Source organism: Myotis daubentonii, chromosome 1 (assembly GCF_963259705.1).
Source record: "Myotis daubentonii chromosome 1, mMyoDau2.1, whole genome shotgun sequence".
Lineage (NCBI taxonomy): Eukaryota > Metazoa > Chordata > Mammalia > Chiroptera > Vespertilionidae > Myotis > Myotis daubentonii.
In genome coordinates, this window is record NC_081840.1 from 185,531,428 (window position 1) to 185,557,565 (window position 26,138).

General features: G+C 43.7%; 1 protein-coding gene across 2 annotated transcripts in view; it reads right to left on the reverse strand.

Annotated features, from left to right (window-relative positions):
- The window catches only part of PARM1 (prostate androgen-regulated mucin-like protein 1), a 102,921-nt gene that overhangs the window by 31,704 nt on the left and 45,079 nt on the right, over window positions 1-26,138 (reverse strand). For both annotated transcript variants that reach the window (XM_059668490.1, XM_059668497.1), the window contains exon 2: window positions 6,461-7,189. In XM_059668490.1, coding sequence (XP_059524473.1) covers window positions 6,461-7,189 — 729 coding nt within the window. The remainder of the gene's footprint in view (window positions 1-6,460; window positions 7,190-26,138) is intronic.

The following is a 26,138-nucleotide window of genomic DNA, read 5'->3' on the forward strand; positions in this document are numbered from 1 at the left end:
TGAACAAATACTGGGCTTCAGACTAGCAATTTAAAGTTCAAAGGCTTTTACCAATTTTCATAATTATGTGTCCTTCTTTTTGTAATGGAAAGTAAAAGAGAGTGTAAGATCAGCGGGCACTTGGATTTTACAGAAGAAAGAGAATATTCACTTTGCAACAAGTGGAGTGAGTCTAATTCTAAAGTTTGCCTATGCAAGAATTGATGATGTCTTGAATCTAACTTGGTGTGCAACATCAGTTAGTCCCTGAAGCATATGCTGAGCAACTAATTGTGCACAGCACCATTCAGTTTAGCTCAGGGAGTCAGAAATACTCCGTAGTCATAGTTTCCGCCCGTGAAGAGCTCTGATTTAATAACATAAGGCGACCCAAACCTAACACATCACAGATGTCTCTCTTCCTTTACAAGCAAGACAAAAACTGAAAAACAAAAGTTAAAACTCATTTTTCTGGACAGCCACCTTGGAATGCCTGCTCCTAGCACCTGCTGCTCCTCCCATAGGGCAGCCCCTCCCTGAGACCCAGTGGCTGGCACTCGGCGTGTGGCAATATTCCATGTCATTCATTTCCACAGACGTTCTGGAGGCCATTGGTCCTCCCCCAGCTTTTCTTTTCTGTGAATTCAGGTAGGATGGGTGTAGTGAAAGGAACACTTGACTTAATTAAGGTCAGTCAGGAGAACTGAATTTGCGTTTTGGCTGTGTCACTCAGGTGAGAATTGGAGTAAGTCACTTAATCTCTCTGGCCAATTTCCTCACCTGTAGAATGGATAGCCTCAAGCACACCTCAGTCACTAGCTCCATCCTTGGAACATGCATATACTCAGCAAACTTAATGTGAATATGAACCTCATTCCTTTGGCACAGGATAATTTAAATAAACAATTTGAATAGTATAATAAGCCAAAAGGACCCTGAAAGATGATCTCTCTTGTACCTGGTTTATAGCTAAGAGCTCTTAAAGTCAGAGTAGTTAAGGGATGTGGTCTATCAGTGACAATGGCAAGCCACAGACCAAGTATAAACTGGCCTACCTGTTGCCAGGCCTGAATGCCATGAAACTTACTACATATATTTCTCCCCGTTGAAACCTCTTAAAAGGTAATTCTTACCATTTCCTTCCCCTGATGAAAAGCCTTTGGTTACTATCAATGGCCTGGTAAGTAAGTCATCTCATCCTGCTATTTACAGTCCTCTAACACTTGTTCTGAAACCTTCCTTCCTGCTTTCCTGCAGTGTTCCCCTCCACACAGTCTGGGATCCACCAAGCTAGGTTATTTGCCATGTTGTGTACATGATAAATTGTAAACTGCATGTGGGAGTGATTTATTCATTGCTGAATCACCAGTACCTAGCCAGACGCCGAACTCATTGTAAAAGCTCAATAAATGTTTGTTGAAGATGGTGGGCATTCTTTATGATAACTATAACAACAATAAGAAGGACAATAGTAAAATGGTAGCAATAATGATAAATCATAAAATGGTAAGTCATAGGAAAATAATCATAGTCATCGACAGAGCCATTACTCAGTAGCTAGTATGATGCAAATTTATTATCTCAACTAGACCTGACAATAACCCCGTCATGTGAATATCCTTTTCCCATTTTACTGATGAGAAGGCCGAGGCTCAGAGAGATGGAATAGCTTCCCTGGAACTGGTTGGTTATTAAGGCTCAGTTCTAGGGGTTGGGTGTAACGTACATTTTCCTGTTTGTGAACAAGGTTCCTTGCTTTCACATGGAGCTGACAGTCTAGGGCGGCCGTGGGCAAACTACGGCCCGTGGGCCGGATCTGGCCCATTTGAAATGAATAAAACTAAAAAAAAAAAAAAAAAAAGACCGTACCCTTTTATGTAATGATGTTTACTTTGAATTTATATTAGTTCACACAAACACTCCATCCATGCTTTTGTTCCGGCCCTCCGGTCCAGTTTAAGAACCCATTGTGGCCCTCGAGTCAAAAAGTTTGCCCACTCCTGGTCTAGGGGCAGAAAACAGACACCTACTCACCAAATAAGTGAGATAAAGTCAGAGAGTGATAAGTGATCAAGTGGAAAATAGAGCAGCATTGAAGGAATCAATGGTGATGAGTTTATTATTTCAGACAGGAGAGTGAGTAAAGGCTTCCTTTTCATGAGTCAAGACTTTGGTTAGCTGTCATCTCTGACAAGGACTGAGCCCTGAAAGAGCTGGCAGGAGACTGTATTAGGAGCAGGAAGTAGTAAGTACACAGCCCCTGAGGTAAGAGTGTCCTTGGTCTGTTTGGGAATAGTAAGACTGCCAGTGTGTCTGCTGGTAAAGGAGAAAGGCAGTGAGAGCAGGGAGGCTGTGTGGGTTCAGATCATGCTGAGCACTGTAGGCATGACAAAGACGTGGGCTTTGCTCAGACTCCGGGGAAGCCATGGGAATGTTAGAGCTGAGCAGTGACAGATCTGTCCTCGGTTTCAAAAGGATCTCTCTGGAAAGGGTGATGAGAAGTAAGATCAGTTGCAGGAATATTAAAGTCACATGTGTGAGAGACGACAGGGGGGCGAGAGGAGACTAGGTTCTGATGGACTGGAATATGTGAGAAAGAAAAGATTCTAGAATTAGTCCAACGTTTTTAGCCTCAAGAACAGAGAGGGAAAGGCTGAGGGAGGAGCAGACCGAGGGTTGAGGAAATCAGTAATTCATCTCATTCATATTAAGTGTGCGAGGCTTATGAGCCATTCATGTGGGGGGTGTGAGCTGACAGCTGGATTTACATGTCTTTAGTTCAATGAAGCAAAACAGGCATGGGATTTTACAAGTCAGGGTTATCAGCACATGGATGGCATTTTAAGTCATGAGACAGGATGAGGTCATATCAAGAGTGAGTGTGAAGAGGAGAGAATGTGAGTGTAGAGAGTTCAGGGAAAGAGGAGGGCAGTACTGCCCTGGGGTGCTCCAGTGCAGGAAGATGAGGGGTGAAGTAAGGCAACAGAGACCAAGAAGGAGCAGCCAGCCAGGCAGGTGAAGGACCAATAGGGAGAGCGTCCTGGAGGCCAAGTGGACAGTGTTATAAAGATGAGGGCAGGGACCACCTGTGTCAAATGCTGCTGATAGGGCAGGTCAAGCCAGGCCTAAGGATTAACATCAGACTTTGCAAAGTGGAGGGCACTGGATCCCTTGACAAGAGCAATTTTGGTGCTTACAACTTCTGAGTGCATTCTGAAGTCAGGTGAGTGCAGCATTAACTACCACTTTTGCACACAAGTGCCCCAATGGCCTCCTCAGGCCTAAATTTTCTTCATCTCCTACAACTTGGCACTATCATGGGATCTTCCTTAATTCCTCTAGTGAAATTGAACTCCAATAGCTTTAACCTTGGTTTAGAATTACTTATTGGTGACTCCGAATGGTTAAATTCTTGGATTAATAGAAATATGCTATGTGAACCTACACAGAGTAAGCAAGATGCTAAATAACAGTGTGGTATTATTACTATATTATATACACTATTAAGGCAGCACAAAAATCTCTAAACAAAAACATCCCTACATAGTAACCTGTGAGCACAGCCTCAGGGTGCTGCTTGACGTGTGGAGCTGGGAGAGGAGCAGTGCAACAGTGATGGGTGCTGAAAGAAGACTTGACTGTGGTTTTGAGGATCTGGGCTCTGAGCCCAGCTCTGCCACTAAGTGGTGTAACCTTGTGTGAGGCACTCCAAAGTTCTGGGACATAATTTCTTCACCTTTGAAATGAACAGATTGTATCACATCTGCTCAAAGGTTCCTCCATCCACCTTGTTCATTCTCATTCATATTAAGAGTGACTTGGCTCCTTCTCTCTTCTTAAACTATGAAATCCAAAAGCACAGGCCTTATACTCCTCGTGCTTCTTTGCATCAAGCACATGGTCCCAGGAGAGGCACACCATATAGTTTCTTCTTTAATCGGGGATAAATCCTCTTGGGGCTGTGAAATGGAGTCTGGTCCTTGCTCAGTGATCTCCTTTTAACCTGCCACATTTATTTTTTGTCCAGTCATTCAATCCTTCCTTCCTTCATTTACTCGGGAGTTCCTACTGGCTGCAATATTCCCTAGGACTTTATAGGGTCGTGATCAGCTCTGACATTAATTTTGTGGCTCTTGACCTTGCTGGCTTAGAGTTGAGGAAATTAAGATACATGGTCTAACACATGAGCCAGAATATTGGAACAGGACTGTTTTAGATACTCTAGCCCAGTGGTCGGCAAACTGCGACTCGCGAGCCACATGAGGCTCTTTTGCCCCTTGAGTGTGGCTCTTCCACAAAATACCACGTGCGGGCGCACACGTACAGTGCAACTGAAACTTCGTGGCCCATGCGCAGAAGTCGGTATTTTGTGGAAGAGCCACACTCAAGGGGCCAAAGAGCCGCATGTGGCTCACGAGCCGCAGTTTGCTGACCACTGCTCTAGCCCATGAACCTAGGGCACTTGTGGAAAGTAGTAAGGCCATCAGATTATGGAAATTCTTACATGCCTGGCTCAGAATGTGTGGATCCACCATGTTTGGAGTACTCTGGAGGGGTTAGAGAGCAGCGAAAGGGAGATCAGTGAGAAAACTGAAGAAGCAGTGCACAGGTGGCGATGAGGGCCTGAACTAGGACAGAGAGAAGAGATGGGGCCACTGCCTGCAAGCTGCCCTTTGATGGCACCTTGGTTAGAGACAGTCCTTTAGACACTGAGTCAAGTCAACACCCACTCTGCTCCAGGTTCCTAGACTATGCTAGAGATGTTACCTGCATGTTGGTAACATGGAAAGTATCAGGCAAGGTGTGGGGTGGGAACTGGAACAGAGGCAGAGACAGAGAGTGCACATCGAAATGCAGTGTGATAAGTGCTGGCTGGAGGTATAAACAAGGGTGCAAATGGGAATGGGAGCTGCACAGAGGAATCTATGTTTGAATCTGATGTGCTAGATTTCTTCCTTTTGCCTCTCCAAATCCACTCCCACACTCCTCCACTTTGCTCTCTGCCCAGGCCTCCAGGAGGCTGACCTGTATGGACCACATCAATGGGTTTCCTTGTCCTTGGCTTCCGCATATCAGAGGGAAAGGGGAGAATGAGGGCAGAGTACTGATTCCCTTCATTCTTAGGAGGTTAACCTTGGGCTAGTTGTGTCTCTCAACCAAGAGTCACTGCTGCTCTCAAGGTGGTCTATTCTACAAGACTTTCTCCTCTGGGTTCTGATTACGTATCTTTCCTCCTAGGCCTGACTCATAGCAACTCTGCCATTATAGTCCCCTGTGGTTCCCCTGTATGCTAGCCAAACCTTTGTAATGAATTCCTTTATGCTGGTTTAATTGAACCTCCCTTTCTTGTTGGGACTTTCACTGATCTACTGGGTTTTTGATATAAGCATTTGTAATTCTTTGGGGCTTTATTCCCTAATAAACTATGAGCTCTTCCATGAGGAATCGTATTTTGTTCATCTTAGCTGTATCTCTCCCCACCTTCACTGTCTAATAGAGTTTCTATTCATAGTGATTGTTTATCTTTTTTTCAAAGATGTTAATTTCTCCTCACAGCCATTCCTTTGACCTCAGGTGGTCTGTCGGGAATATTCCCCTCTCAGTCCACCCCTAAGCAGGACTACCCAGAGAAAGAGCTGCAGTCCCGTGTTCCCCCGTCACCTGACTGTTCTCACTTCGCTGTTTCTTAATCAAGATTCCAAATGTTCCCACGAAATTATTTTCCTGCTCAGTTCCCTAAAATTTACAGTTTCCATGCCAATGCCAGATGCTTGCGACCTCAGAAAAGACCCTAAATCTCTCTCCATTATAATTTCCAAGATTGCAAAATCAAGATAAAATAATACTAACTTCACAGGGTTGCTGGGAAAATAAAAACAAATGTGACATCTTGTAAAATTTACTGTGTTTCTCATGAAATATACCAATGACTATAAAGAATAAAAAAATTCTCTACACCTCCACCTTACTTTTTTAGACTGGTTTTCATAAACACTTTGTTAGTATAGATCAAAATTATAATAACAACTGATATCTCCTGTGTACTTAATCCCTGTCAGTAACTGTTCTAAGCACTTTATATATCATCTCACTTAATCTCCACAAGAACCCTATGCCATAGAACCTCTTTTATTCCCATTTTACAGATGAGGATAAAGAAGGCCACACAGTGACGAATTAACTTGCCTAAGGTCACGAGCCAGAATTAAAATCTGGGAAGCCTGACCAAATGCCATGCTTTTAATCCCTTTACTTACATATTGTCATTCATTTACATTCTCTGTGACAAAAGTAAAGACAAATCATAAAGTTGGCAATTGGCCACAATGAGATATCATGTGGAAATTCTTGGGAATTTTACTTCAGTTCATGTGTTACACTCCAAAATTCAAAGTTGACAATTGTGTTTGGTTAACTGAATTGCTTTCTTAACATCTCCATGTGATCAAGAATGGTAGTAGGGTTCTCAAATGAGACTCACCTGAACTTAGTGCATGTTCCACTTCCTGCATGATCACCCTGGGGGAAGCGGTGGTGGTCTCAATATCTACCAGAATACAGGTCACTTTGGCTGGCACAGTTGTTTGGGGCGTTTTCTCCGTGGGCACCAGCTCCGACGTGGCATGTGAAGTGGGGGTGTGGCCAGAGCTGTGCTCCTGTGCTGGGGACTCTCGTGTGGTTGGGGCTCCTGTGGTCTTGGTGCTGGTCTCAGTGGAGCTGTGGTTGGTATTGTCGGAGACAGAAGAAGAAACCTCTGGGGGTGAGGTTGATAGAATTGGTGGTGGTGAGGTGGATAGGGCTGGGGGTGATGAGGCTGGCGTCTGAGCGGAGGTGGGTGAAGGAGACTCAGTCAGGGACCTCGACCCTGTGGCTGACACATTTGCCTCTGGAGTTCCTGAGTTGTGCTCCGTGGGCATGGGTGTTAAGGGGACCACACTGCTTGTTGATAAGGTGTCTGTGTTTGGGTCTTCCAAAGTCAAGGTGGTCTCCTGTCCTGTGGGCTCCATGACAACATTCTTGGGGGTTAGCGATGTCTGCACTGATGACACTGTAACGGGGAGCACTGAGTTGCTGGGTGTACCGCTGGTGGGGGAGGCAGGAGGGCTCTGTGGAGAGCTTGTCCAGAAGGTCGTTGGTGTTGGTGAGATAATCTTTTCCAGAAAAGAAACAGGCAGGGGGGCTGATGTAGGCTTGCTCTGCACTCTCAGTCCTGTGGAAGAGCCAGTACAAAAGTGGTTAACGTGTGAAAACCTGAGAGGCAAGGTTGTTTTGCAGTTCTCATTTTGCATTGTGCATCCCCAACTGTGAAAGTGACTTTTAAATATTTTCTTCCCACTGCCCTAGCTGGTTTGGCTCAGTGGATAGAGCTTTGGATTGTGGACTGAAAGGTCCCTGGTTCAATTCTGGTCAAAGGCACATGCCCGGGTGGTGGGCTCGATCCCCAGTAGGGAGCATGCAGGAGACAACAGATCAGTAATTCTCTATCATCATTGATGTTTCTATCTCTCCCTTCTTCTCTGAAATCAACAAAAATCTATTAAAAATATTATCTCCCCACTAATTGTCTCCTCTTCTATGTGGCTATCAGTAGAAACCGGCCTGGAGGCTCAGTAAGAGCATTTAGTGGGTCAGTCAAAGCAAGTCCAGCCAATTCATGGAACAATCTAATCTTGTCTCCTGCTTGCTTCAAACCTAGCCCTTAAAAGTGAGACTCTCTGGGGGACTGGCTCTATGGGAATTGGTCTGGACTGCTGAGGGCCCTGCTCCACATGCCTGTGGGGATGCCTATGGTTTGTGCGGGGTGGGGAAGGCATGGCTGGTGAGTGGAAAGCGTATTGATTGACTTTTCCCTGCCCCGGGGTTGTGAGCTCTGTGTTTAATCCCAGGGATGCAAGGGCTATGAGCTTGTTGGCTGAGATGAATAAAAGTCTGAGCACATTCCCTGCAGAGGAGGAAAGGCAGGAGGTCCAAGAATAAAAGCTGAGAGGAGGATGGGAGGTTTAGATATATTTTCTGAAACTGAAACTCAGGACTTCTGAATTTTAGCCTGGGGTCTTTAGGATCATATCATTTTACAAAATGTTCTTCATATTTTGTAAAGTTTAGAATTAGTTTTCTTTCTTCCTCCTTCCCTCCATTTATCCATGCAATTTAATTCATTCATTCTTTCATTCAAGTATTTAATAAATGGCTTGTATATGCTAGAATCTGGGCTTATGATTTCATTTTTATGTAAAACATCTTTTAATCGCCTCCCCATCCCCCTTGCCATTCACTGAAAAGCTTTCCCCAGTCATTTCTATCTCAGTGGAATGGCACCCCTTTCACTCTGTTGCTCAGTTAAAAACTGAGACATCACCCCTCATACCCCACATCAAATCCACTGGCAAGTCATGATGATTCTACCTTGAAAATATATCCTAATCCAACCACTTTTCAAACTTGTCCCATTATCTCAACACCACCTGAGCCACCAGTTACTCACTTAGACAACTGACATAGTCTCTTAATTGTCTAAGGTTCCAGGTTCCTCCTTTCAGTCTACTTTTCACACAGCAGCCAGTATGATCTTTCAAACTGGTAAATAAGATCATGTTCTTTAACTGATCAATATCCTTCAAAGGCATTGTGTTGCAGTTAGAACAAAATCCCAAAGTTATAAAATCCCTATGATGTTCCATGTTAAAATATACATACCATAACATTGACCATTTTAACCATTGCAAGTGTATAGTTCAGTGACATAAGTATATTCACATTACTGTTCAATCATCCCTGCAATCCATTCCTAGAACCTCTCATCTTCCTTAATATGCTTTGTACCCATTAAACAAAACTTTCCATCCTTTCCTTCTCCACAGCTCCTGGAAACCACTATTCCACTTTCTGTCTCTATGACTTTGACAGCTCTAAGAACCCTATGTAAGTAGAATCATACAGTATTTGTCCTTTAGTGACTGGCTTATCTCACTTAGCCTAAAGTCTTCAAGGTTCATCCATGTTATAGCATGTGTCAGAATTTCCTTCCTTTATAAAGTTGAATAATCTATTGTATTATAGGCCACTTTTTGTTTATCTGTTCATTCACTGATGGACTTTGATGGGTTGCTTTCACCTTTGGGATATTATGAATAATGCTGTTATGAATCTGAGTGTACAGATATCTGTTTGAGACCCTACTTTATTCTCTTCGGTATACACCCAGAAGTGGAAGTGGTGGATCATATGGTAATTCTATGGTTAATATTCTTAGAAACTGCCATACTCTTTGTTCATTTTTGTTTTACATAAAATAGTTTATCCCTTGAATTGCAAATTATTTATTTACTTATTATCTTTTCTATCAGAATGTAAGTTCCATAGGGTGCAGGGACCTGGTCTTAATTCACTGCTATTTCCCCCAAACCTAGGACAGTGCCTAGGTCATATTAAGTACGCAATTAAGTACTTGTAGAAGGAACAAAAAAAGAAAGGAAGGAAGGAAGGTAGATAGGAAAGTAGAGAGAAAGAAAATAGGAAGGATGGGAGGAAGAGAGGAAGAAAGGAGAGAGGAAAAGAAAGGAGAGAGGTAGAAAAATAAATGAACTTAAGAACTACATACCACTTAGTATGGCCACATCTATCATAGCTGCCTCAGGGATGGTTGCCTACCTAGTGTCAGAAATCTTGTTTAAAAGTCAACTTCATATGACAGGCCCACAGCCAACATCATACTCAATGGACAAAAACTAACACCATTTCCCCTAAGAACAGGAACAAGACAGGGATGCCCCCTCTCACCACTCCTGTTCAACATAGTACTGGAAGTGTTAGCCATTGCAATTAGGCAAGAAGAAGAAATAAAAGGCATCCAAATTGGAAAAGAGGAAGTAAAACTGTCTTTATTTGCAGACGACATGATATTATACATACAAAACCCTAGAGACTCCATCAAAAAGCTACTAGACTTAATACATGAATTTGGCAATGTAGCAGGATACAAAATTAACCCCAAGAAATCTGAGGCATTTCTATACACCAATAGTGAACTTTCAGAAAGAGAGATTATAAAAACAATCCCGTTTACCATCGCACCAAAAAAATTAAGCTACCTAGGAATAAACTTAACTAAAGAGGTAAAAGACCTCTACTCAGAAAACTACAGGACGTTGAAAAAAGATATAGAGGAAGACATAAACAGATGGAAGAACATACCGTGTTCATGGATTGGTAGAATCAACATCATTAAAATGTCCATACTACCCAAAGCAATCTATAAATTCAACGCACTTCCCATTAAAATACCAACGGCATACTTCAGAGATCTAGAACGAACTCTCTAAAAATTCATCTGGAATAAAAAAAGACCCCGAATAGCTGCAGCAATCCTGAAAAAGAACAAAGTAGGTGGGATCTCAATACCAGATATCAAGATGTATTACAAAGCCACTGTTCTCAAAACTGCCTGGTACTGGCACAAGAATAGGCATATAGATCAATGGAATAGACTAGAGAGCCCAGAAATTGGCCCGAACCAATATGCTCAATTAATATTTGACAAAGGAGGCAAGAACATACAATGGAGCCAAGATAGTCTCTTCAATAAATGGTGTTGGGAAAATTGGACAGATATATGCAAGAAAATGAAACTAGACCACCAACTTACACCATACACAAAAATAAACTCAAAATGGATAAAGGACTTAAATGTACGACAGGAAACCATAAAAATTCTAGAAGAATCCAAAGGCAACAAAATCTCAGACATATGCCAAAGCAATTTCTTCACTGATACAGCTCCTAGGGCACTTGAAACTAAAGAGAAAATGAACAAATGGGACTACATCAGAATAAAAAGCTTCTGCACAGCAAAAGAAACCATCAACAAAACAACGAGAAAACCCACTGTGTGGGAAAACATATTTGCCAATGACATATCTGATAAGGGCCTAATCTCCAAAATTTATAGGGAACTCATACAACTTAACAAAAGGAAGATAAACAATCCAATCAAAAAATGGGCAAAGGACCTAAATAGACACCTTTCAAAAGAGGACATTCAGAAAGCCAAGAGACATATGAAAACATGCTCAAAGTCACTAATCATCCGAGAGATGCAAATCAAAACAACAATGAGGTACCATCTCACATCTGTCAGACTGGCTATCATCAACAAATCAACAAACGACAAGTGCTGGAGAGGATGTGGAGAAAAAGGAACACTTGTGCACTGCTGGTGGGAATGCAGACTGGTGCAGCCACTATGGAAGACAGTATGGAGTTTCCTCAAAAAACTGAAAATGGAACTCCCATTTGACCCTGTGATCCCACTTCTAGGAATATATCCCAAGAAACCAGAAACACCAATCAGAAAGGATATATGCACCCCTATGTTCATAGCAGCACAATTCACCATAGCTAAGATCTGGAAACAGCCTAAGTGCCCATCAGTAGATGAATGGATTAGAAAACTGTGGTACATCTACACGATGGAATACTATGCTGCTCTAAAAAGGAAGGAACTCTTACCATTTGCAACGTCATGGATGGAACTGGAGAGCATTATGCTAAGTGAAATAAGCCAGTCAATGAAGGAAAAATACCACATGATCTCACTCATTCATGGATAATAGAGACCATTATAAACTTTTGAACAATAATAGATACAGAGGCAGAGCTGCCTCAAACAGATTGTCAAACTGCAGCGGGAAGGCCAGGGAGGGTTGGGGGGCAGGAGGTAGGGGGGTAAGAGATCAACTAAAGGACTTGTATGCATGCATATAAGCATAACCAATGGACATAAGACACTGGGGGATAGGGGAGGCTATGGGACTCTCTAGGGCGGGGGGATAAAATGGACACATATGTAATACCCTTTGTAATACTTTAAGCAATTAAAAAAAATAAATAAAAGTCAACTTCACTCTACGTCATTCTACCATGATGTATCCCTATGCCTACTGTCTTGGTAGGTCTTTGATTATTTAATCTCTGAGGAGATTCCTTGGGGATAGCATATAGGACATAGCCAACCATGATCAAGATTCATAAGGAATAAAACATAGGCTGGATTCTAGCACAGAAGAAGGGAGAAAAGATGCATCAGGGGCATTTGGGCACTTGGGATAAAACTGCTTCCTTCTTCATCCTTGCACACAATAGATTCAGTAGCTGATGGAAAGTTCTGCTATAGAATCTATCCTGAAAATATAGTTTGTTCATTATTTAACTGAATTTAACATTTGGATTATTATAAAATAATTGGTTTTATGTTATTTAAAAAAGGTTGGTCAAGACCATAAACCACAAGAGTCATTCTCTAGTAAACATGAGGATGGATCTCTCAGATTAAGCTACATAATAGTCCATTTTGTGCTGGAGGACTTTTGGCAACTGTGAAGTGTCAACAATCTCAGGATGAATACAGATCAAGAGATCTTTGAAATGTGGACAAAACAACAGTTGGGACAAATAGTATTAAATAATATATCTTACTGGCTCTGCATCTCAGTAGCTCTCATGGCTTATTAAAGATTCTGGGATCAGAAAAACAAAAATGACAATGTTTACTATTGTTCATAGTATCATATAATAGATGGGCAGATGGAGGCAGATAGAGCCTCAGTCTGGTAACTGAATCAGAGTCTTTGGAAATCTGGGGTAAATGAGAAATGAGTCATATACAAAGGAGCATTCATTCATTCATTCATTCATTCAAGCTTTTATTGAGTAGATTCCATGTCCATGGCCTTGCCCTTAGAGAGAGTTCACTACTAGCAGGACAGAATGGACACTATCTTCCTATAATATGATATGAAAAATGTCTTATGAAATCAAAGCAAGTTACAATGGAAGCCTTGAGGAAAGATAAATAAATTTTGTATAAGGACCATGGAATGTAAAAAATACAAATGTCATTTTCAAATGACATTTATAAAAGTCACAGAAGAGAAGACATTTCAGTTGGTTCTGAAAGGATGAGAACATACAATATGCTACTTAAGGTATATGATGTTCAGAGTGACACTTGCATTGTCATTTCCAGTGGAGCTAAGAGCTGTACCATGGAAATTATTACAGTGCTAATAATGACATTCTTCAGGAACTGGTTTTATTGCACAAGACACTCATTTTCTTACTTAATTCTGACTAATATACTTTAAAATTTTTTATGGATTGGTTTTAGAGAGAGAGGAAGGGAGAGAAAGAGAGACATCAATGTTTTGTTCCATTTATTTATACATTCATTGTTGATTCTTGTATGTGCCCCGACTAGGGATTGAACCCAAAATCTTAGGGTATCAGGACAATGCTCCAACCAACTGATCTACCCAGCCATGGCCTGACTAATATACTTTTATAACTCCTACCCTCCAAAGAGGTGTACATTCATTTTCCATGTCACCTACTGAGTACTTACTTAAAATACTTTACAGTCTAGTTCAGGCAATTCCTACTCCTAACAAAACAACCATGTGTGAGATCATGTTTAACAATACTGGTTATCTTCACTTGAACAACCTTAATTTTTAGTTAAACATTAAAAACATAAGAGTATCTGCCTTATTTGATGGTACATTCCATATTGCTCTGACTGCTTGAGGGTGGTCTTCTTTCAGCATGAAAATATCGAAGGCTCAGGCACCATGACTCTCCTAGAGATGCTTGCTATTGGCTCAGGCTGCCAGAACAAAATACCATCGATGGAGTGGCTTTAACAACAGAAATGTACTTCTCACAGTTTAGAGGCTGGAAGTCCAAGCAAGGCATGGGCCAGTTCAGTTCCTGGTGAGAACACTCTTCCTGCCTTGTAGGTAGTTGCCTTCTAGCTGTGTTTCAGAGTTGCCTCTCCTTGTGTGTTCTTGAGGAGGAAGAAAGGGAATCAGGAAAGGAAGGAGGGCCCTAAAGAGAGAGAGTGTGCAAGCTCTCTGGTGTCTCTTCTTACAAGGACACTAATCTCATCATGAGGGACCCACCCTCATGACCTCATCTAATCCTAATTCCCCCAAACTCCATCTCCAAATGCCATCACACTGGGGATAAGGGCTTGAACATTCAGAATCACTGAGGAAATATCATTTTTGCCTTCTCATGTATAGTACAGGAATACCAAACTGAGTAAGTCAAACAGCGTAGGATGTATATATTTCTTCAGGATTTCAAGAAATATTTAGAGCTAAAGAGGGCCTAAGTGATGAGCAAGGACAGCCCCTCGTTGGATAAATGAGGGAGCAGACACAGAGAGGGAGGTGATGTGATTGAACTTATGCATCTGAGAGGAAGAATTGGGCAGTGTTATCTGGAAAAAATTGTGTAGGGACAAAGTCAGAACTAGAACTTCCACCCTCTGACCTCCACCACCACACTGTGCCCTGGCTTCACAAAGGCAGGTAGAACATACTGTAGCAGCTCTCATTACAGAGTGAGCAAGGAGGAGCCCACATGAGACTAGGCCACTGAAGAAGTTAAAATAATGTAGTACCCCCTACATCTCCCAACCCAAGGTAGGGTCACTTTCCTTTGAAAAAATGAATTAGTTCTAGTATTTCCTTGAGAAAATGGCAGAAGAAATAAAATGAAGAAATTGAACCCATTCATCTCTAAATTAGAAGTGAATGAGCATTGTTCCAAAACGGAGAGACCTTGCCAGATATGGTGTATGCTGCCTGGGCAGTGACAGACCTGCATGCCCGAGACAGATTGATGTGAGGAAGGACATTTCTTAGACTTGGCCGAAATGTGGGGTCAAGGGGAATGATGGCCAACAAAATCTGAAATTCCTCCCTGTAAGCTTACAAATGACAGTTTTTCCTGTGTAAGCTTTCATGTTGTAAGAATAGCTGACAGATTATTTGTTGTTCAGAAGAAAAGCAGATTGGTAGTTGTATAGAAAATGATTTATTTCCATGTATATTGCCCTTTATGGGAGAGACCAATATCACAGTTTACGTCTCTTTGATATATGAAAGAACTGTGCCTGGCTTGATCCCTGGTTTCTTGTCTTGCTAGGAGGGATTTGGGGGCTGAGGGGTGAGACAGGTAGGTGAGTTCTCCCAGTGCTGAGAGGAGTTACAGGACATTCTAGGGTAGTGAGTCTGTGTTTTGCACATGTGTTCTTGGCTTGACTGGTTGTCAGGAATATGAGTCTGTGATACAGATGCTGGTGAACAGTGAGTGCCCTGAACTGTCACCCTTTCCTGGGGTTTCATGAGCAACAACCTGGGTCAGTGCCAGGGTCCCAGGCACCCTGATTACCTGTGTTGCTCTCATCTGTTCTCTCTCTCCCCACCCGCCACCCCCAACATGTCCTTTTCTGTCCTTGGCTTGTCAAGTACCTGAGAAAACATGTGACAAAGCTTTGGCAAATTCAGTGAAACTCGATCAAATCGCAGTCAAGGCCTCTCCTGTTGCTGCCAAGTCAGCCGAGTGTTGCCTGTGGTCTCAGTGGATCATGCCAGGCCAGCCTGGCAGAGGCCCCAGGGCTGCGGAAGGTCCACACGCTAAGTAATTACTAATGGTTACTCCACACAGTTGCCTCCCCCCCGCCCCCACCCCGTGAGCTTCTTGAAGGGCCAACTGGACCGTATCACCCTCTGGTGAGGGCTGAGGAGAGAAAAAGAGGCTGCACGGCTTCTCCCTCCATTGAAGATAAAACTTCAAATCCTCACTGAGGCGGAGAAGGCTCGCTGTGATCCCACCCCAGTCTGCCTCTCCAGCCTTGCTCCTCACCAGATCCTCAAACATACCAGGCTCTTCACTTTATTCCTTCTGCCTAAACAACTCTCCCTCTTCTCTCTGCCCGAGTTATTCCTATTTATCCTTCCAGTGTTAGCTTAAGGGCCTTTGCTGATTCTCTTGCTAAAATCCGCCCCTCCTGCCCTCAACTCCTCATGTGCTCAAAGCACGTTCTGTAACTCCACAGCGTTGAAATTGGCATGTAACTGTGTAATTCCCCCTATAGACTGTGTGTGTGTGTGTGTGTGTGTGTGTGTGTGTGTGTGTGAGAGAGAGAGAGAGAGGGGGGGGGGATGAGCTGTGTGCTCTATACAGGGCACTGTGCTGAGCACCTTACATGCATCATCTTATTTTTATTATTATTATTTTTTATTATCTTCACGTGAGGATTTTTTCCCTTGATTTTTAGAGAGAGAAGAAGGTAGGAAGGAGGAGAAGACAGCTAGCTAGCTAGATAGATACATGATAGATAGATTAGATAGATAGATAGATGATAGATAGATAGATAGATAGATAGATAGATAGATAGATAGAAAAGCATTGATGTGAGAGACACATCAATTGGTTGCCTCTTGCATGCGCCTCGACTGGCGAACCTGCAACCGAGGTACATGCTCTTCACTGGGAATCAGAACCTCAACGCTTCCGTCTGCAGGCTGACACTCTAACTACTGAGCAGAACCAGTGCATCATCTTATTTGATCATAATAACCATTATTATCTTGATTTCACAGATGATGAAATAGGCTCAGAAAAGTTAAGTAACCTCCCCAAGGTCACACAGCTACTACATGGCATAGTTGAACCTTGAACCTGAAACTGTCTGACTCCAGGCTAACCTTTTAACCACTCTACTATATTGTACTGGGACATGCAAGGGTGTTTTTGAAGTCTGGGCCCCAATTTTTTCTCCATTTCCCCTAATAAATTCTTTAGTATAGGCCACTAGAGTGATCTTTAAAAAACGTATCTGACCATATTAAATCCTTCAAACTCCCTTTAATCCTGTAACAGGCTCCCCATTGTCCTATGGATAAATCCCGAGCTCTGTGGCATAGCACATAGCACCTTTAATGATCCCCTGACCCCACCCCCTCATGAGCCCTGTAATCTTAGGGATTGGAGTCACAGTGTGTTCCTGTCTGTCTATATTCTAATATACCCACTGTCTGCCACCCTGTCTTTGCATCTGCTGTTCTTGCCACCCTAACTCTTCTCTCGTCACCTCAATTATGAGAACTGTAGAGCCTTAACTCCTCTACAGAGACCTTCTCCTTTGTGTGGCCATGGCATTTCATACAAACTTTAATTGTAGCACACATTATACTGAGCCATACTTTCCCTCCATGCTTGTCTCCCATCCGGCTGGGAGCCCTAATAATAGGGACTGTGTGTTGTTTTTTGTGTCTTCATGTCTGGAACAGAGAAGGTACTCAATAAATATTCACTGAGTAAAAACATGGATTTTCTGCCCTTTGGAAAACAGGAATGTTCTATGGCTTATATACTGGGCCAGGATAGCAGAAGTGCATCCTCCCTTTCCTTGTCAGTAAGTTCCATCAAAACCACCAGCTAATGAATTTTGGATGGATCTCTAAACAGTCTTTTGCTATGTTTGCTTGCTCATTTCTACTTTAGAGACCTCAGGGATTTCTTCTCTGTGTGCATGACATAGACCAGAGTCACCAGCTCTTGAAATGCTGACTATCAATCAGTTGGCTCACACAGAGGCTGGACTTACTGTCCCTGCTTTGAATGAACTAAACTTCAGCAAGCATTTACGAGAAAGAGAGATAGAGTAAAAAATAATCTTAAAATGTTATATATGTAAGCTAGGTCTTAGTATTCTTTAGGTTGAGTGAAGAGGCTGTTCGGACCCCCACACTTACAAAAACTCATGTTGCTTTAGGTTGGGTTAGGGCTGCTTAGGGCCCCAACACTCCAGAAGGTTCATCTAACATCTGCAAAACCATTACCAATCAATCTGGTCCAACCATATGGTGTTTGAAAGCTATCATATGTCTAGACAGAATGTGTATGCCCCAAAGCCATCAAACTGTGCTTAAGAAGATACTTGTTTGAAGCAGAAAAGCCATATTCTCCTGATGGAAATGAGATACAATTCTAGTCCAAAAAGAGGAAAAGTGCTCTGTGATCCAGCTGCCAAGTCAGAACCTGCAGACCTGGTGTATGACTCAGTTTCTCCTTCCATAAAACAAGGACTAGTGGTATCATCAGGCTCCTGTGGGTGCGGCAAATGCTGAGAGAAAAACATTTGTGAAGAATGGTGCACTTCCTGGGAAAAAATATACCATTTTCTTTCTTTTCTCCGGAAGCAACATCTGTCTTTGTCAGTCAAATCCACACACCCCTGGCCCACCCCAACTCATCATCATTAGCTTGGGAGGACTGTGTTACCCGTCCTCAAAAGGAGGCCGTGCTGAGCAAGGATGCCAACAGATGCCTGAAATTCTGAAGGTACCACATTAGGGGTTCTCAGGGTGGAGAGAAAGAGAGACCACGTAGAGAGGTCTAGTACCTTTTCTTCAACTGCATTGTGGATGAAGGTGGATATGGGTGCGTGCATGGGTAGTGGAATGGGATGAGAAGACCGCACACCTCCTTCAGGTAGCAGGGCCCTTCTGAATAACAAAGTCAGGATCTCAGGTTCCCTTCCATGGGCCCAGTTCCAACATGTGTGGGGCCCAGTGCAAGAGAATGCCTAACTATGAAACTGTTATGAATCAAGATGTGTCTGTGACCCAGCCTGTGCTCCATCCAGGGCCTGCAGCCCACTCCCAGGGACCTCTCAAGATGGACAAAATCAGGGAACTCCCAGGGCAGTACAGGCCAAAGCTGGGCCTGAGTCCGCCTGAGCCCAGGATGGAGACTGACCTGGTCACGTTTCCCTGGCAGCTTTGGTGGGCAGACTCCCCTTCCCTAGGCCTTACTTTTCTGGCAGGGTTTTCAGGCATTCCTAAGTAGGGAGGAAGTGCAGGTAGCACCTTGGGTGACTTCTAGTGACCAACTTTAAACAAAGGCAGCGACTCCTCTGGTGACCCAGAGCTGAGGCTGTGACTCTTCCCTACACTCATGTGCTCACTGGCCACACCCTCTGGCCTGGGAGCCCAATTCAGCTCCAGTGGATTCTCCTTTTTGTTCACTGAGTTATTGAAATTTAAAAAATTTCTTGGGGGGTTGAAAAGAAAACACACACACGTTGTGCATGGGTGTTTGTAAAATGCAAACCGTCTCTTGCCTGGTTGAGGGGAGGAGTCATAACCTTCCTTCCACTCCACCTCCTATAGCCCCAATCACACAATCAGGTCATTTCTTATATGCTGCAATCCCTGGGGACTATGAGAACTTAAGAAAGCTCATAATATTGGCCTGCTTTGATTCTGAACCTCTTACTTCAGAGGACCTTTTTCTAGACTTAGAGTTGCCAAATTGGCAGAGGAAGACCTGGTATAATTGTACCACTGCCTTCTCAGCCTAAATGCACTGCCCACTTCTTGCCCTACTGTGTCTCCAGCTCAGCTAAGTGCCCTGTCCATTATTCCTTGTTCTACAAAGAGCTGTGGATGTTTATGTGCTCAGCTCCATGGCAATCTACTTCTGGAAGGACGTTCTTAGGGGCCCCCCAGGCTGATCCATCCTGGCATTCTTATTGAAGAATTCGTAGGCAGTTTGACTAATCACAGGATAATGCCCATGAAATGCAATCAGATAAATGAAGCTGTTTGCTTCATAGCATTTTAGTTAACACATTTCTAATGCCAAATTCTGGGTACTCTATAAGTATTAAGTCAACCTCCACAATCAATCTAGGATAATATTACTATATCTAGTCCTCATTTTAAAAGTAAGCAAACTGAAGCAGAAAGAGGTTAAATAATTTATCAAGACATATAGGTAGAAAGTAGTATAGACTAGATTCAAACTCATCAAAGGCAGTCTATTTTAGTGACTTGCCTTCTTAATCATCTTGCTATATATATATATATATATATATATATATATATATGGCTGAGATTGATGGGATAAAAGCTAAGGGACTTCTGAAAAGATTTTGCTTCTCTATTTGAGGAATATAGAAGAAAGTGAAATTCTCTTGGTGCCTACTCTTTCACCCTCCTCCCTGTCTTTAATGTAGATGTGATGTCTGGCACAGTGGCAGTCATATTGTGAAGCCAAGGATGAAAGTCAACCCACTAAAGATCATGAAAGTAAAAAAAAAGGAAGAGCTTTCACCTTGATGATATTGTTGATTTTGCCAACCTATGCCTTAGATGCCTGTCTCAGACTTGCTGCTAAGTAAACAATAAATGCCTTTGGGTATTAAGGCATGTTGGTCAGTTTTTCTTACAGTATAGATGATAGACCATGTAAAAGCTTACTATGTGGCATAAAGCAAGTGTTCAGTAAATATTAGGATGTTATTTTAACCTCTAAGCTCCTTTAATCTGCTAATGATTTTCAAAAGGCACTTTTTAGGCACCATCAGGGGGAGACTATGGCACCACCTATGAGCCACAGGGATTGAGTACTCCTGACATCTTTCATTCAACAAAGCAATAGGCAGCTGGACCTATAAGTGTATCTGGAGGTATTCTCTAGGTTGATGCTTATGAAAGCTGAGCTGCCTCACAAACCCACAGATTGCATCAGAAAGGAGAAAAAAAAAAAGCAAGCTAAATAAGATTTTTATTTTTCCACTTTATTTAAACACTAGAGGCCCAGTGCACGACATTCGTGCACTGGGGGGTCCCTCAGCCCAACATACACCCTCTTGCAGTCTGGGATCCCTCAGGGGATGTCTGACTGATGGCTTAGGCCCGCTCACCAGTGGGACATCCTTAGTGCTTCCGCAGAGGCAGGAGAGGCTCCCGCCACTGTCACTGTGCTCACCAGCCATGAGCCTGGATCAGGACTTCTGGCTGAGCGGCGCTCCCCCTATGGGAGTGCACTGACCACCAGGGGGCAGCTCCTGTGTTGAGTGTCTGCCCCCTGGTGGTCAGTGCACGTCACAGAGACCGGTTGTTCCACCATTCAGTCGATTTGCATATTAGCCTTTTATTATATAGGACTAGAGGCCCGGTGCACAAAAATTTGTGCACTCGGGCGGGGGGTCCCCTCAGCCCGGCCTGTGCCCTCTCACAGTCTGGGACCCCTCGGGGGATGACCACCTGCTGGCTTAGGCCTGCTCCCTGGGGATTGGGCCTAAGCTGGCAATCAGACATCCCTCTGGCAGCCCAGCAGCCCTTGGGGGATGTCCACTTGCCAGCGGGGAGCAGACCTAAGCTGCAGTCGGACATCCTTAACACTGCTGAGGAGGCAGGAGAGGCTCCCACCACCACCACTGTAATAGCAGCCATCAGCCTTGCTTGTGGCTGAGCAGAGCTCCCGCTATGGGAGTGCACTGACCACCAGAGGGCAGCTTCTGCATTGAGCATCTGCCCCCTGGTGGCCAGTGTGTGTCATAGTGACCAGTCATTCCCAGTGGTTCTGCTGTTAGGGTCAGTTTGCATATTACCCTTTTACTATATAGGATAGAGGCCTGGTGCACAGGTGGGGGCCAGCTGGTTTGCCCTGAAGGGTGTCCCGGATCAGGGTGGGGGTCCCGCTTGGGTGCCTGGCCAGCCTGGGTGAGAGACTGATGGCTTTTTGCAGCTTGTCACACCCCCTTTAGGATGGGGGTCCCCAGTGGGGTGCCTGGCCAGCCTGGATGAGGGGCTGATGGCTGTTTTTAGGCTGGCCACACCCCCTTCAGGGTGGGGGTCCCCACTGGGGTGCCTGGCCAGTCTGGGTGAGGGGCTGAGGGCCATTTTTAGGCTGGCTGGCGACTGAAGCTCCCAGCCTCTCCTTTTTTTCTTTTTTCTTTTTTTAATTCTGGGATTTATTTACCTTCTATAATTGAAACTTTGTTGCCATCACTGGAGCTGAGAACCGGCTCCTCTTGCTCCAGTTCTGAGGCCACGGCCTGCTGAAATCAGGTATCTGGGGTTTGTTTAGCTTCTATAATTGAAACTTTGTTGCTTTCGGAGCTCAGAGCCGGGCCATGGCAGGCGGGGAACCTTGGCTTCCTCCATCACTGGAGCAAGCAAGCCTCCCGCTCGCCTCAGCTCTGAGGCCACGGCCTGCTGAAAGCAGGTATCTGGGGTTTGTTTAACTTCTATAATTGAAACTTTGTTGCTTTCGGAGCTCAGAGCCGGGCCACGGCAGGCGGGGAACCTTGGCTTCCTCCATCACTGGAGCAAACAAGCCTCCTGCTCGCTTCTGCTGCGTGGCTGCCGGCCACCATCTTAGTTGGCAGTTAATTTGCGTATCGCCCTGATTAGCCAATGGGAAGCGTAGCGAAGGTATGGTCAATTGCCCTTTTTGTCTTTTATTAGATAGGATGGTTCAGAAATTTCTGGGACAATTTTCACCATGAGTCTTCGTATGACATGCATGAGACTGAATGGCTTCAGGAGGCTGAGGAAGCAGAGGAAATAGAACCCAGCAACAACCAGGGACCTGTACCTTGTCATTATTTTTTATTTTATTTTTTAAATATATTTTTATTGATTTCAGAGAGGAAGGGAGAGGAAGAGAGAGATAGAAACATCAATGATGAGAGAGAATCATTGATCAGAGAAACACCTGCTACTGGGGATCAAGCCCGCAACCCAGGCAGGTGCCCTTGGCCGGAATCGAACCTGGGACCCTTCAGTCTGCAGGCTGACACTCTATCCACTAAGCCAAACTGGTAGGGCTACCTTGTCATTATTAGACAAGCCGTCCTGCTTTATCAGTGCTATAAGGTACAAGCAAGAACACACTCATTAGAATGGCATCCTACTATTATTTTTTAATTTTAAGCATCACTTAGCAGTTTACATTTAAAGAATTGATTAGGAGAACCAAGATGGCGGCATAGGTTAACGCCGGAGTTTGCTGCTTTGAACAACTACTTCAAAAGTGAAACCAAAAAACGGAAGGGACATCACCCAGAACCACAGGAACGCTGACTGAGTGGAAGTCCTACAACTAGGAGGAAAGAGAAACGCACATGGACACTCAGAGGAGGCGCAGTGGTGAAGTCAAATTCTGAGGTGCGGAGTGCGCGGAGCCGGCTGGCGACGGAGGGCGCGGTTGTTGTTTTCAATTGGGAGGGAGTTGCAGACTCTGAGCACCAGATCCGGGCGAGTCTTTAGGGACCCAGACTCAAACGGGAGAAGCGGGACTGTCTGGCTTCGGTCAGAGCGAGTGCAGCTTTCTCTCCGAGCTTTGCAGCGGGTGCTGGGACTCAGAGAGGCAGAGCCACTGGGGACAGGACTGAGAGCCGCCATAACTGCTCTCTCCGGCCCACCCTATTGATCCTGTGCGACCCGCCCCGCCCAAGCCCTGCACAGAGGCATTTGCCGGATAGCCTCAGGCAAAGGCTAGATTAGCACCTCCCTAGAGGACAGAAGTTCTCTCACTGCTGACACAGCTGATTCTCATAGCCACTTGGCCTGGAGGTCAAACCCTCCCTGGTATTAGCTACAACAATCAAGGTTTAACTATAAGACTGCGAACAAAGACCACTAGGGGGTGCACCAAGGAAGCATAACAAAATGCAGAGACAAAGAAACAGGACAAAATTGTCAATGGAAGATATAGAGTTCAGAACCACACTTTTAAGGTCTCTCAAGAACTGTTTAGAAGCCACCGATAAACTTAATGAGATCTACAAGAAAACTAATGAGACCCTCGATGTTATATTGGGGAACCAACTAGAAATTAAGCATACACGGACTGAAATAACGAATATTATACAGACTCCCGACAGCAGACCAGAGGAGCTCAAGAATCAAGTCAATGATTTGAAATGCGAGGAAGCAAAAAACACCCAACCGGAAAAGCAAAATGAAAAAAGAATCCAAAAATGCGAGAATAGTGTAAGGAGCCTCTGGGACAGCTTCAAGCGTACCCACATCAGAATTATAGGGGTGCCAGAAGAGGAGAGAGAGCAAGATATTGAAAACCTATTTGAAGAAATAATGACAGAAAACTTCCCCCACCTGGTGAAAGAAATGGACTTACAGGTCCAAGAAGCGCGGAGAACCCCAAACAAAAGGAATCCAAAGAGGACCACACCAAGACACATCATAATTAAAATGCCAAGAGCAAAAGATAAAGAGAGAATCTTAAAAACAGCAAGAGAAAGAAACTCAGTTACCTACAAGGGAATACCCATACGACTGTCAGCTGATTTCTCAACAGAAACTTTGCAGGCCAGAAGGGAGTGGCAAGAAATATTCAAAGTGATGAATACCAAGAACCTACAACCAAGATTACTTTATCCAGCAAAGCTATCATTCAGAATTGAAAGTCAGATAAAGAGCTTCACAGATAAGGAAAAGCTAAAGGAGTTCATCACCACCAAACCAGGATTATATGAAATGCTGAAAGGTATCCTTTAAGAAGAGGAAGAGGAAGAAAAAGGTAAAGATACAAATTATGAACAACAAATATGCATCTATCAACAAGTGAATCTAAGAATCAAGTGAATAAATAATCTGATGAACAGAATGAACTGTTGATTATAATAGAATCAGGGACATAGAAAGGGAATGGACTGACTATTCTTGGGGGGGAAAGGGGTGTGGGAGATGTGGGAAGAGACTGGACAAAAATCGTGCACCTATGGATGAGGACAGTAGGTGGGGAGTGAGGGCGGAGGGTGGGGCGGGAACTGGGAGGAGGGGAGTTATGGGGGGAAAAAAAAAGAGGAACAAATGTAATAATCTGAACAATAAAGATTTAATTTAAAAAAAAAAGAAAAAAGAAAAAAAAATAAAGAATTGATTAGACTTTTGTTTGTTTAGGTCCAATTCAACCAATACATATTGAGTGCCAGCTATGACCAAGGCACCCAGGTATCTAAGTGATGGGCAAGAAGGCATACCGGAAGAGAAAGAAATTCGTTTTATATTTCATGTAGCCTTTCCATTGATGGCTGCAATTTGGCTTTATTTTCCCCCCTCCTTTATGGTGATGTTTAATGTCTCTGTACTTGACCTTTCAGAATAATGACATCTGATATTGGCACAGTCATAGTTCCTCCTCTACCACCTTTTCTTTACACAGATTGTCTGTTGTGTCTAGTATGGTCTGAATGCTTGTGTGCCCTCTCCCCACTCAATTCATATGTTGAAACCTAATCCCCAGTGTGATGGTATTTGAAGAAGGGCCTTTGGAGATGATTAGGGCATGAAAGTAGAGCCCTTGTGAATGGGATTAGAGACTCCACCCAACTCCCTAGCAAACTTCCTCCTGGTGAGGGCACAGAGAGAGGCACTGACCTTCAGCAGAATGAGACCATGCTGGGGCCTTGATCTTGCACTTCCCAGCCTCCAGAACTGTGAGAAATAAATTTCCGGTGTTTATAAAGCACTCAGTCTATGGAATTTTGTTACAGCAGTCCAAACTAAGACAGAAGGGGATAAACGAGTGGGTGAAGGGGATTGGTAGGCTATTAACTAACACACTAAAGTAAGGTGTTGATTGATTATAATTCCAGCTCTTTAGCCCTTTTTGTCCTCTATAGACATCTAAGTGAGTTTTATTCTTTATTTGAGTGTTTCAGGCTGGAAGTGCAGAGGCAGAATGTGGAACCCTGATGTCTCTATCTGGTTTTGTGGATGTCAAGGCCATAATTTCTCCAACAGGCTGCTTCTCCTCTTTGAGACCCAGCTTCCCTGATTATTAACCCTTTTTTCCCACAAGGGACCCTCAATGCTGCGCTTGGCCTCTCTGCTGAGGGGGGTTATTTTCAGAACTAGGACTAGGTGGAGGATGGAGGCTGTGGATGGAGCCATATGCAGAGCAGGGACCCCAGGAGAGGACTTTGTGTTCTGTTTTCTCATGGAATGTGGTCCAAGTCCTGATATGTTGTCAAAGATAGGCAGACCATCCTATGGAAAAAGGGAACCATGTGCCAATTCTCCCCCTGAATAAGGAGAAGGAGACTGGAGAATGAATGGGAGCTCAGTCATTAGGAGGCTCCACTTTCGTGTGCAAGCTTGGAGCTCACACAAGGGTTTGAAGAACATAAGCTAAGTGGGGACAAATCTTATTTCCAATTTACATGTTATTAGAGTAAATTTTAATTTCATGGGAGTGAATCCCCTCTGCAGAAATGTTCTCCATAATGAGTGAAATCAATATGAGGAACCATGCTTTATGTAAAAGATGTTGTGAGTAATGAATTTCAATCAAATACTTTACATGATGAGGGGAACTAGCTGTTTGAAGAAATTCCATAGCGAATCCTTATTTAATGTGATTAATTACCTCCTAATTTGTCACTTGTATAAGAAGCTTTCTGATTTTTAATTTGCTTACAAGTCAGGACTCTTTCATGCTCTTCTTTCCTAACACATTCACTACTCCAGAAAGAAGCTGCTTGCTCTTCT